Source organism: Dipodomys ordii, unplaced genomic scaffold, assembly GCF_000151885.1.
Source record: "Dipodomys ordii isolate 6190 unplaced genomic scaffold, Dord_2.0 Scaffold4, whole genome shotgun sequence".
In the NCBI taxonomy this organism is placed as follows: Eukaryota; Metazoa; Chordata; class Mammalia; order Rodentia; family Heteromyidae; genus Dipodomys; species Dipodomys ordii.
In genome coordinates this window covers 14,703,813-14,717,245 of record NW_012267220.1, presented here as the reverse complement: position 1 = coordinate 14,717,245, position 13,433 = coordinate 14,703,813, and the positions used below count along the sequence as shown (strand labels likewise).

The following is a 13,433-nucleotide window of genomic DNA, read 5'->3' as shown; positions in this document are numbered from 1 at the left end:
TTTTTTTTTGTCTGATACTGGGACTTGAACCTGGTATCTGATACTTAAGCTCATTGGCTGGCTCTCTACAACCTGAGCCATGCCTCCAACCCTTGAAACTCTTAATTCTCCTAGGTTTTCTACCAGTAGTAGAAACCTTTCTTCTGCCAAGGGCCATACAGATATCTATAACATCATTTACAGACCATACAAAATTATCAGTAGAGGCAGATGGCCCTGGGCAGCTGACAAGAAGTATAGAAGAAACATACATGCCTGTCCTGATATATACTAAATGACTGCTCAAGCTTCATATATTGTGTGAACAGGATATTTCCCATCCCTGAAATAATCCTAGTGGCTGCAAATGAGGACAGTTTCATCTGATGTTTTCCAGTAATCCTATCTTCAGATTTAGTCTGACTAAAAATTCATTAGCACATAAGTAACAAATTGTGATAAACACAAATAAAAGTTGAATTTTTCATTTCAATCTTTGTATTTTTAATACCATATTACTCACTCATGTGTCTTTTATTCTACTCTTACCGAATGATAAATTATAATAATAAAGGTATGAGAACAACAAAGAAGAGATAGGGTTAATAGAATTTTTACCTTTTCCAGGAGATAATATAATGTCCAGTTGCTACTCCACCTTCAACATTTCCAACAGATGGGCATCGAAGACAGAAGCATTCACTAGCACTCTCTCCAGTCTGTAAGACAACTACAAGAAAGAATCTTTATAATCTTATGCAAAGATTTCATCTAGGAGGTTCACATTCATATCATATAACAAAGTACCAGATTAATTAAATAATATTTATAGGGACTCAGAAACTAAGGCTAATACTGAATGCTTTTTCAAGATCACAAAGGCCAGTGGCCTTGAAATATAGTAAATATTTTAAGAAAATAATATTTACATAATACTCATGGAATATTTAATATTGATAGAAACCAGTGTAGCATCTGTATATCTGTGACAGACATCTACTAAGTTAGTGAATGGGGAGCATGGAGACAGAATGATACCTTGTGATTGTTTTTTTCCAAATTAGTTTACTTCTACAAAGAAAGACTTTTAGGTACAAAGAAAGAGAAATCTTTCATTACCGTAAGTATTCAGAATGTTTCTTTAAAAAATTCTGGCTTTCTCTAAGTAAATATTTATTATTGATAGTATATAAATAGTACAAATACTACTGATACTTCATATTGTCTAGTGTGGTCACTGACCTTTTTGTGCAAGGAAGGTTTCCTTTTGTAAGTTTTCAAGTAAATTCCCTGATGACAAGCTAAGCATTCACCTACATCAAGTCTGCCTGACCTTTCAGCATTTTACAGTCTATGTCACTTTGAAATGTGAGTGAGCAACGGTGCCTACTATCTAACTCCAGTATTAGCAAGCCTGGGATTGCCACTCTGAAGTAATAACAACATTCCTCAACATTGGTTTTTTAAAAATTAGCTTTCTAATGAAGAAGACTGATGGATTAATCAATCTTTGCTTATGACTGACAATTATCCACAGATAAAAGGAAAAAAGCTAGCTTAACTCATGCTTTTAAATTCCTTTACATGATTTTAAGAACTAAGAAATTATATTGTAGCCCAGAAAGTTATAAAAGGTACATCAATTCAGTGCTCTGGAGATAGCTTAAAAACAAAACAAAACAAAACAAAAAATCCTGGGCCATTCATATTAAATTACCAAATTACCTCCCTAAGTTCTAAGCAAGATCAATTTGTGACAGAGAAATATTACAGATGGAGCCATGACAAGAAGGGCAAGTAGCTTCTAGAGTCTCCGTTAGACCCTTGAGAGGAATGTACATGTCTGTATCCACACTAGCTTTTTGGACTTCTATACTCCAGAGCTAAAGGCAATAAATTTGTGCAACTAACTTGTGGTTACTTATTATGGCAGCAACAGGATATTAATATAGCACAGATCAAACAAGAGATTATTTCTAATTTAATATAAACCCTTATTAAATGATGCTACAATACAGAAATGTACATATACAGCCCTGTCTCTAAAAGAATACACAATTTACAGAGCCAGATTTATAACCAAATGCAATATAAGGGAATAATTATTATTATAGATGTATGTGCAAAATACTGTAAGAGTAAAGAAGGAAGAGTACACAGCCCTGCTTGAGAAGATCAAGAAATCAAAAAGAGCAAGTAAAAATCGAACAGGCTGACAAGAGTAGTGTGAAGGTTCTGAGCAAGCAATAACACATTCAAAGGCTTATGAGGACAATGTTTAGTAAGAATGGTAAGTTGTTCTAGTTGTAATCTGAGAATAAGAATAAAGTACAGACTGGGGCTGGGAAGGTGGCTCAGTGGTAGAGCGCTTGCCTTGCATGCATGAGGCCCTGGGTTCGATTCCTCAGCACCACATATGCAAAACGAAAAAAGCTGGAAGTGGCGCTGTAGCTCAAGTAGTAGAGCGCTAGCCTTGAGCTGAAGAGCTGAGGGACAGCGCCCAGGCCCAGAGTTCAGGCCCCACGACTGGACCCAAAAAAAAAGAATGAAGTACAGACTTCTGCAGAAGATGCTGGGAAGGTATGCCAGTGCCTGACTGGATAAGGATTCATATATTATGAAAGTCTGTAAAGTACAAATGACCAATTCAGGGTTGCTTTTTGAGGAAGCAAACATTAGAACCAAGAGTACAAATAAGTCCAAAGTACATAGGATTAAAAATGTTTTGTTTTGGGTTTTAATTTGTTCTATAAATTGTTTTAGTGATTTAAGAAATTTATCCTCTACTTTTCTCTAATTTGTAGTTTAATAAACATCTTATCTCATTTGAAATTATAAACAATATTTGGTTTAAATTAAGAAAAAAATTAAAATATTCAAACATACATCAGCTGTGGTAGGACATGCTACTTGGAAGGTAGGAGGAAGGAAGGATTTTTAGTTTGGGTTAACCAGCCAAAAAGTCACCTGACTACCTTACAAACAAAGCTGGGCACAGTGATATACTCCTGCAATCTCATGTACTCAAGACATGCAGGCAAGGTATATGACAGTCCTAGGGACTGATTGGGAGGCCAATCAAAAACAACTAAAAAGGACTGAGAGATGGCTCAAGTAGTAGTGTTTGCCAAATAAGCAGGAGGCCCTGATTTCAATCCCTAGACTCACCAAAACAGAAATTTAAACATGAAAAAATTCCTATTTTACTTTCAAATCATTTTTACAGTGTAATGTCCTCAGAGTAGGAAATCTCATGGTTTAAAATAAGGTAGACACAGCTGGGTGCTGGGAGCTCACACCTGTAATCCTAGCTACTCAGGAGGCTGAGATCTGAGGATTGCAGTTCAAAGCTAGCCCAGGCAGTTAAGTCCATGAGACTCTTACCTCCAATTAACCACCAGAAAACAGGAAGTGACACTGTGGCTCAAGTGGTAGAGGGCTTGCCTTGAGCTGAAGAGCTCAGGGACAGAGCCTAGGACCAGAGTTCAAGCCCCACAACCAAAAAAAAAAATGAGGTAAACACAAAGGGTAAATGACATTAACTCTAATAACACATGTATTATTTCTTTTGTGAATGTCTCAAGGTCCCTCATGAAGTAAAAAGCTAATAACTGTTCCCCCAGCACTCTTTCTAGACCTTAGATGGGGGTGATGCAGTTTTACCTCTGTCCAGTTGGGACTCCAGCTGATCCACTGAAGTCATCGATGAAGCAAGCTTCAGCTCACTGGAAACAACTGTGAGGGCCCAGGGTGAGGCACTTAAGAGGTCCGTCATGAGCAGAAAGGGAATGTCAGCATAGACCCTTTCCAGGTGCTCAAACTGTTACCAATGAGAGGAATGATTAAGGCATTTTATTTCCTTCTATTTCTATCATCTCAATGTTTCCAATAGGCATCACAGGCATTACATACCTTTGTGGAAACAAACTTAACTGCAACATCAAATGGAAAGACTGTTTCTATAGTTACAGTTTCATCCTGCAAGAAAATGCAAAGGGCATATTCAAATGGATTTTCTTTTCTTTTTTTTTTTTGGTCAGTTGTGGGGCCTGAACTCTGGGCCTGAGCACTGACCCTCAGCTCTTCAGCTCAAGGCTAGCACTCTATCTCTTAAGCCACAGAGCCACTTTGGGCGTTTTTGCTTATGTGGTGCTGAGGAATTGAACCCAGGGCCTCATGCATGCAAAGCAAGCACTCTACCACTAAGCTACTTACCCAGCCCAGCTTTTCTAAACTTTTTGCATAAATAAAAATATGAAAATAGAAGACATACAAAGAATAATTCGTAATTAATGAACAAATTATATTTGAACTATATTAAGAAGCAAGAGTTGCGTTCTTGTGAACATCTCTGTAGAGGCCCACTGTTTCTAAGTTGTCTGTGACTATATAAAAACTCACACCATAAAGTGCTTTCTTCTACTTTATTTATGTCAGGATTCAGTGAAGAAGGCAAGCAGCATGGTCACCAATTTACACAAGAGGAGCCAGATGTTAAGGATTAAGTGACTTGCCTAAGGCCATAAATGGTGCTAAGCCTAGAATCTAGGCCTTCCCTTCATTGAAGTTATTTACCTTACCTTGACTCAAGATAATTATGTCTGTATTATTTAATGCTCATAATCATCCAAGGAGATAGGTGCTATTATGATTGATATTTTAAGATGAGGAGGTCACACAGATAGTACATAAGTGACAAAGGCAAAAACTTTACCCAAACTGATTATGGAGCTCTATTCTTAACCAATATGCTACCTTTCCTAAGACTCTGTTCAAAAAACAACATGGTTATTATACTTTTCAAAACAGATAACCTACACTGTAGGTAGGAAACTTTTAAACATAGTTGTGTTAGTTAAAAGCTCATGCTGTGCTGGATACCAGACTCTTGATTATAATTGTAGCTCCTCAGGAGACTGAGATGTGAGAATTACAGTTTGAAGCCAGCCTGGTCAGGATTAATAATCAAAAGCCAGATATGGAGGCATGGCTCAAGTGGTAGAATACCAGCTATGAGTGAAAAAGCCTAGCAAGAGCACAAGGCCTGACTTCAAGCCCTTGTATTAGCAAAAGGAAAAATAAGAAAAACCTCACACTGAAATGCAAGAGTGATGTGGATTTCCATCCTAGCCAGATACATACTTACATGTTTATATAAGCTATGTGGCTCTGGAAAGAACTATGTAGCTTTAGGACATCACACATATAACAGGAGTGGCTTTAAGTTTCATTTTCATAATCCCCAAAGGGTCGTTAGAATTAAATGAGACAATGCACATCCACTTCTGAGACTGGCAGCCTTATTTATTTCCTAATGACTATTTGAGGTCAGTACTTTACTAGGCTATCTGAAATCTTTGACAGTAATTACATGCCTTCCTCTCACAACTGGAAAATACTAATCACCTTTTATGGCAAATTTTTCTCTCCTAATAACTTAATAAAAAGCCCATTGCTCAGAATCTGTACAGTAAATAAACTACAAATCCCCAAATTTCTAGACTGTTTGTTCTTCTGGAGTGAGAAAGCTGACACAACACTCTTGCCAAGAAGATGAGAAAGATTCTTCATGAGGTAGTTACAGAAAAAAAATACCTTGTGACACTTGCAAACAATTTCTTTTTCTTCAACAGTTGTATTGATCAGGTAAGAAACATATACAAGAAACATTCTTGAGCCCACTGTTCCACAGCGAATATATAATGTTTTTTCCAGCTGTGACAAAGTAAGTGTTATATTTTAATTACTATTAAAGAATTCCTCCTGATACATGTTCGCTGCACTTCTTGGCTAAATTCACTAACATTTACACAAGTTTTCAGAATAACTACTGTAACTAAGGAAAACCTGTACCCTGTACCCGCCACTGCCATCAATGGGATCCTAACTACGCCAACTCCTTTCACTAACACCCTTAACCTCGCAACAATTTTGTCATAATTGGATTGGAAACAGAAATAGAATGAAGGTTACTGCACTAAATTATAAGCAACAATTACTTTATCAGCAACTAGTTCTTCAAATCAAAATTATTTGTTCTAAAATACCTCACAAAAACTCTCTTCTAAAATACTTTACACATTTAAATACGGGAAAAGTGTTCATTAGTTAAATCACTCTTTTAGTCCTAGAAAATGCTGATTATAGGTGCTGAACCTGCCTAAAACTCATTGAATACATAAAACTAGAAAGCAATTTCATCCACAATCCCAGTTGACCAAGTTTACCTGTTCTCCTGGATATAAGTCTCCAACAGGAATGTCAGTGAGTAAAGCTGGGTAGGACTCATCACATAGTTCTGTTCCATGAAGAGTCACATGAGTTTTCTGGGTTAAGTTGGCATCCTGTCCTAAGAGGATTAATACAATGATATTTTAAGATATAGAGAATTCAGACATTATCACAGTAATCTATACAACAAGCACTGTATCATAACTGTTTGTTTATTTTAGTGCCAGTACTGGCACTCAAACCTAAGGCCCTGTGCTCTTCCTTGGCTTCTTTACTCAAGGCTGGTACTCTACCACTTTAGACACACCTCCATTACTGGCTTTTTTTCTGATTGATAGAGGAAACAGTCTCTCAGAATTGTCTGCCTGGGCTGGCTTCGAAAATCAATTCTCAGATTTCAGCCTTCTAAATAGCTAGGATTACAGATATGAGCGAGCCTATGGCATCCAGATACAGTATATTACTATCTTTTAAAAACAAACATCCTATTGTTGACACAGTGGTATTTACTTTGTTAGAAATTAATACTGAAAAACTTACAAAACAATGCATACTTACCTGGCTTTAAACCAGCAGTGAGCTTCACATCCCTGATTTGAGTCTTTTCATGGGACTGAACAGTCACAACCAAAGAATACATTTCATTCATCAGGGCAGGAGGTTCATGTCGCAGATGTACAGAAATGTTTGGAACTCTGGAAATTATCCTTTGAAAAAAACTTTAGCTTAGTAACCTATTTACAACAAAAAAATAACTTAAAGGAAATAGGAGAATGCTGTGTAACAAGCTGCTTTACAGGGTAAACTTACATGGTGCTTGCCTGGATGATGATGCTGTCCCAGTGAACCTCATTGTCTGGAAGCTTAGGTCTTCTTTTGAAAGATCGGGCAGCCAGCAGGGCTTCCTGGGAGGAAGCAGCATCTCCTCCCCCTCCCTGCCAATTCAAAACTACACACCTGCCAGTCTCACTGCCCAGAACCAGATCCACAGAAGTAATCTGAAAGAGGAAGGTAGGTTAAATATGCCATTTCATACCTGCTTGTCATCACTCCATCAACAAAATTACACTCAGAGCAGCAGATATATAAAGTTTACCTAGACACCATGGTAACAGGGCCAAAATACTTGTTGAGTCTCATCTGGCTGGGAAACCAGCTCATGATTTCAACTTTTTGTTGTTGTTGTTCAGTTGTGGGACCTGAACTCTGGGCCTGCGCACCATCCCTCAGCTCTTCAGTTCAAGGCTAGCACTCCACCACTTGAGCCACAGGGCCCCTCTGACTTTTTCTGCTTATGTGGTGCTGAGGAATCGAATCCAGGGCTTCATTCATGCAAGGCAAGCACTCTACCACTGAGCCACATTCCCAGCCCAGATTTCAACTGCTTTACCTTTAAAACACATACCATAACTTTGGTTTATATCTAAGAGATGGGACAGTATAGTTATGATGTAACAGTACTTCAGATAATAGATGCTCAATCAGTGGATGCTGAAATAAATAGTCTACTCTGGCTCACAGCTAGTTGGCTCACAGTTTTTGTTCACAACTAGTGTTCTACCACTGAACCTCATCTCCAGTCCAGCACTTTGTTGGTTAACAGAAGATGAAGTCTTTTTCAGACTTTTCTGCTTGGGCTGACTTCAAACAGATTTTAGCCTCCTTAGTAGTTAGGATTACAGGTATGAGCTACAGTGCTTAGCTGAACAAATGTTTCTCTCAACTAAATCCATTAATGAAAAGATTCAAACTAAAACTATCCATTATATCTGGTAGCTTCCTTAGGTACCAGGTGAAAAATAAAATTATTAGGGATTTAATAAAACCATGAAGGATTTATAAAAAGTGAATAAGCAAAAAACTCAATATTGAATTTAGTCTTTGTTTTCAAGCACAGTCAAATACTACTTAAAACTGATTATTCAGTCACTAAAAATGAGAAATAAGACTGATCTCACTGGGCGCTGGTGGCTCATGCCTGTAATCCTAGCTACTCAGGAGGCTGAGATCTGAGGATCACGGTTCAAAGCCAGCCTGGCGAGAAAAGTTCATGAGACTCTCATCTCCAATAAACCACACAGAAAACCAGAAGTGGCGCTGTGGCTCAAGTGGTAGAGCGCTAGCTAGCCTTGAGCTGAAGAACTGAGGGACAGTACCCAGGCCCAGAGTTCAAGCCCCACAACCAGCAACAACAACAAAAAGAGCAGTATGTGTATTGAATGATAAATGCATATAATATGCCTGGCACTCAGGTAGTTTCTGCTGCTCTTGTCACATAAGTCTTAAAAAAAAAAAAAGACTGATCTCATTTTTACTGAATATAATTTTGTGTGTTAAATTTTTTGACATAAATATATATTGCTTATGTAGTTTTAAATATTTCTAAACAAATTTCATAACTAACCTCAATTTTCTTTCCAACATCTTCAGTTTTTGCAACAAATTTAAATAACAACTTTCTTGTTTTACCAGGAACTAAGCACATCTTGCCTTGGGTCAAATTTTCTAAAACTTCACTTGCTTTGGTTGCTTCTTCTAGTACACAGAACTGGTTATATTCCTGAAAAAGAGATGAGCATGAGTCACGGTTGGTAAACGTCAGCTGTTTTGTTAACACTAAATGCCAAGTTGAAGTGTATTTTGTTTCAACTCTACCAATACTGAAATACTATGATGGATTATTAATAAAAATATTTAGACACTGAATTCAGGAACCTATCTATTCATTGCTGCCACAAGAATTAGTTTGTTAACTATTATCTGATTTCTGTAAATATTTAGATATTCCTCTGTAAAGGGAGAAACAAGATTTGTTCTTTGCTGCACTAGATGCTACTACCTATCATCACCTTTGCCTGAAGAGCTTTCTTTTTATGTGGCCTCTGTAACATTACACCACCTCCTGCTCTCATCTTTCTTGGTTACTTCCTGGTTTTTCTTCAAAGGTCTTTTTTCCCCTTTATCTTGTCCTACAAGTTTTGGCCCTTGGCTTGCTTTCAGTTCCACTCTTCTTTGTGTTCATGTCTTTTGCAAGTTAACCTATTTTCTCATTTTTTACACCTCTATTTTCTCATTTTTTACACCTTTGTGTTAAAATCCCCATATAATTGCCTAAGTCCCTAACTGCAGGCTTATATTCATGATTGTCTAGAGAATAAATCCACTTTCACTTCAATCCCCCAATCTGAATATTTATTTACCTTTCTAGAACAACATATTCCTTACATATGAATCAATGGAGAGGATTTTCACTCATGGATTTACAGAATCAGTATACACATCTATTCAAGAAGTTTGAGATTTCTGACTTTCCCAAGAGCCACCTTCCAACTTGGCAGATGAGTTAACCTCACAGAAAATTCTTAGTCTAACTTTTAAACATTCTCCTTTAATTTTTATTTCTAGTTTATGACGATAAAATAAGCATACAACCTTTTTCTTGATGATTTGGATCCTGAATTTCAAATACAATATACCCAGAAAATAATTCATTTGTTTTATATTCTACTGGAGTACTTTTATTAGTTTTAAATTATGAAAGTATGCCTCTTGTTTTGGTCTCTTTAGTGCTAGTCCTGGGGCTTAAACTCACCTTTTCTTGGAATATCCGCTTTTCTGTGGTACACTTACTGTATATTTCTACCTTAGACTATATGATTTAATGTTCATTACCTACAAGGGCAATTTATGACCTGGATCTAACCCTTAATCCTAAAATGCTTACATTTTAGTGGGGTTGCTATACTAACAACCTCTTCCAAGTTAAGAATGCTAAAAAAAAAAATGGAATTCTTAATATGTACTTATTGATTAAATGCTCAAACTGAATTCTGGGTGATCAGACAATCTATACATGAACACACTAATGAATATAATCAAGTACTTGTACACAGTACTTCAAAAATACTTAAACATGGAAACAGTGGAGTGGCTCAAGTGACATAGCACCTGCCTTACAAGTGTGAAGTCTTGGGCTGGGAAGGTGGCTCAGTAGTAGAGCACTTGCCTTGCATGCATGAGGCCCTGGGTTCCATTCCTCAGCACCACATAAGCAGAAAAAGCTGGAAGTGGTGCTGTGGCTCAAGTGGTAGAGTGCTAGGTAGCCTTGAGCTGAGGGACAGCGCCCAGGCCCAGAGTTCAGGTCCCACGACCGGACCCAAAAAAAAAAAAAATTATGCATTACAGAAACTCTAAGAACATGGAGTTCTTAGATTTCAGAAGTATAAAATAGAAAAAGTAAACACTTGAATTTCTAAAAGTTTATACATTTTTATTTTTAAAATAAGGTTCATGTGTTACCATGAAATTAATGCCCAAAATTCATCAGGTTCATCTTATGTGGTGTAATACAAGTCACAATAATATATACATACAGTAAGACATGGTAAATACCATTACCTGATTATTAAAGCTAACACAGAGCTTCGAAAACCTAATGGGGTGTGGACAATCAGCCTTTAGATAAACATCAAATTGAACAGGAACATCAACGTGAAAACTTGGAGCATGAAACTTGGCTTTACATTGTACTAGAAATCAAACAAAAAGAGCTGGGTTATACAATACCAGATATGAAAGACCTGTATACATTCTAAGAGCCACACTAACTTGTCACAAATGGTACATCCTCATTCTTTCTGACTTGAGGTATGTTTGTGGACTTATGCACTTTAGGCAGTTAGACATTAATGTAGCTAACATTTTAAAAATGAACAAAGATATAACAATAAATGTAGATATAAGAATAATAAGATATATTAAATAGCATATAAATAATAAAAGAATATAGGTAGCTTCAAATCCATCTTCAATCTTAAAAACATAATTTCCCCAAATAGTGACAAGATAACCATTCTGCTTTGATTCCAAATCTTCTGCTCAGACATTCAAGCATAAATCTTTTAAATAACTATCTTGTCAAGTGTGCTTCAAATAACACCTGCAATAAGCCAACAAGGTATGTTTTTAAACATATATAAAATATTTAATACATGATTATTTTTGGAAGACACTAAGGAGAAAAAACAAATCCATAATTTACCCATAAAATGACTGTACCATGAAAATTTTTAACTTCTGAATTCTTCCTTCTGCATCTGTTCATTTTATAAAAAGAAGGGTGCTTTCTTTAAAATAATTACTGTCTACCTACCAAATGGCACAAAGTCCTGTACACATATTGTAAAAATATTGCTGCCAGCCAGAGAAACTCGGTCTGCCCACAGCTTCTGAGCAGTCTTTACAGCTAGGGTATCACAGTCAGGCTCAGGATCAGGACTTTCATTCTGCAACAACAGTCAAACATTTGCTCAACTAGTTGAAAAAAAAAAAGTATATATAGAGAGGTATACAAATAGATGGGTAGGTAGATAGATAGACAGATAATTGACAGATATTCCTGTAACATTTTTGTTGTTGTTTGGGTTTTGGTAGTACTGGATTTGACCCATGACCTTGCACTTGCAGGCAAGTGTTGTCACTTAAGCAACACCCCAACTGTCCTATACCATATTTTATATAAAGAATTCCAACCTACCATTAAGACATTTATGAGGTTCTTTTCTATCCGAGATTTCTGCTCATCTTTAAGAGTTGAAGCTGAATGGAAAAGAAAAAAATGAGAACTGTAAGACAGACAAGTCCATTCCTCTATTTATTGTTTCTAAAACATTTGAGAGTAAATACTCCTTCTAAGTACAATGATTTGCACATAAAAGTACTGCTAAATATGAGAGACTGAATCTGTTCATTTTAAAAAGATTGCAGATGTTAATTATGTTGAGTGGAATTTTATGGAAAGAACATCATGTTACCTCTGCCAAGGAGTTCTAGGGAATACGTAATGTAATCCTTCAGCTGGGCCATGAGGTAGGAGCACTTCAGTGCTGTAGTCAGTATAGATGTGAGCAGAGTCCACCATCCTTCACTGCGGTAATCACACATCACATAATCCAGCAACCTGAGAGGTAACAAACAGTAAGATATACTGAAATAAAAAGTTTTTGGAAACTCTATAAAACACATTTTATATAAGAAAAATCTTTAAATACAGTTTACAGGATTTTACACATTAGCTAAAGCTGAGGTTTACTAAAACTCAGAAAAACAGATTATTACCAGCACTTGAAAAAATTGTCACAGAAATGGCATTTAATAGAAATATATAAATATATGCTTTAATATGAATATTCCAATTTCACTGTAAGAATTCTGATTAGAATGCTTACAAAAATAAGTAGTACACAGAACTTACTTCAAAGCTTTGGTATAATCTTTTGCATAATAATATTCCTCTCCCATTTGAACCACTGCAAAAGAAAAAAGATTTATGTACATAATTTAAAGGTATTCCAAGTTACATGAAACTATACTGGGCTAAAGATACATACTTAGATGACTTTTCATTCTTGGACACTTATATTTTTTGAATTGTGCAACAGCATTGCTCAGAAGAGTTATTATTACCTCCTGTTAAAAAAGATAAAAAAGAAAATATTTAAATTAAAATAATCTCATCTTTTTCTTGAATATGTTAAGAACAGTTTATATGAGGGGGTAACTTACAGAGTGAACAACGTTTTTCTCCTTTAACTGAATGGCAAGAATTCCTGCCTTCTCTTTTTCAGGATCAGAAAGATCAAAACCTGTGTAAGATATAACACAACCCATTTTAAGTAGCTCATTTAACATAAGTCTTCACATGGACACTGTATCTGTACATTCCCAGATTCTTCTACTTTAATGTATTTTCCTAAACATTCTAAAATCTTAAAAGCTCTAAGAGAAAGCTTTATTGTCATGGAAACTTCTCTGTTCTGAATAGAACATTCCTACCCCAGTGTTCTTTTACCTACAAAAATCAACCATTTGAAGAATACCATACATAGCATGTCAGGTACATAATTTCCTGTGTATGCTAGGCAGCTGAGATATACCCCCAGTCTTCTTCACACTTAAGATTCAGATGCCATAAATATTTCTCAAGTTGAAGTACTTATAAAACAGAGAAAAGATACAATTAAATTGTTAAGATGATACAAAATAATTGTTTTAAAAATGTAAAACAAACGAACAAGAAACAACCAGCAGGGCGCCAGTGGCTCACGCCTGTAATCCTAGCTACTCAGGAAGCTGAGATCTGAGGATCATGGTTCAAAACCAGCCCAGGCAGTAAAGTCTGTGAGACTCTTATCTCCAATTAACCACCAGAAAACCAGAAGTGG

General features: G+C 36.3%; 1 protein-coding gene across 1 annotated transcript in view; it reads right to left on the bottom strand.

Moving 5' to 3' along the window:
- Positions 1-13,433, bottom strand: part of Trappc11 (trafficking protein particle complex 11) — a 38,922-nt gene that overhangs the window by 7,824 nt on the left and 17,665 nt on the right. Inside the window, exons 11-26 of the mRNA XM_013023879.1 lie at positions 13,045-13,060; positions 12,775-12,854; positions 12,600-12,678; positions 12,464-12,518; positions 12,024-12,169; positions 11,747-11,808; positions 11,363-11,495; positions 10,609-10,739; positions 8,615-8,770; positions 7,021-7,208; positions 6,769-6,917; positions 6,207-6,328; positions 5,575-5,694; positions 3,892-3,957; positions 3,643-3,799; positions 598-709 (exon numbers count right to left, since the gene is read on the bottom strand). Coding sequence (XP_012879333.1) covers positions 598-709; positions 3,643-3,799; positions 3,892-3,957; positions 5,575-5,694; positions 6,207-6,328; positions 6,769-6,917; positions 7,021-7,208; positions 8,615-8,770; positions 10,609-10,739; positions 11,363-11,495; positions 11,747-11,808; positions 12,024-12,169; positions 12,464-12,518; positions 12,600-12,678; positions 12,775-12,854; positions 13,045-13,060 — 1,772 coding nt within the window. The remainder of the gene's footprint in view (positions 1-597; positions 710-3,642; positions 3,800-3,891; positions 3,958-5,574; positions 5,695-6,206; positions 6,329-6,768; positions 6,918-7,020; positions 7,209-8,614; positions 8,771-10,608; positions 10,740-11,362; positions 11,496-11,746; positions 11,809-12,023; positions 12,170-12,463; positions 12,519-12,599; positions 12,679-12,774; positions 12,855-13,044; positions 13,061-13,433) is intronic.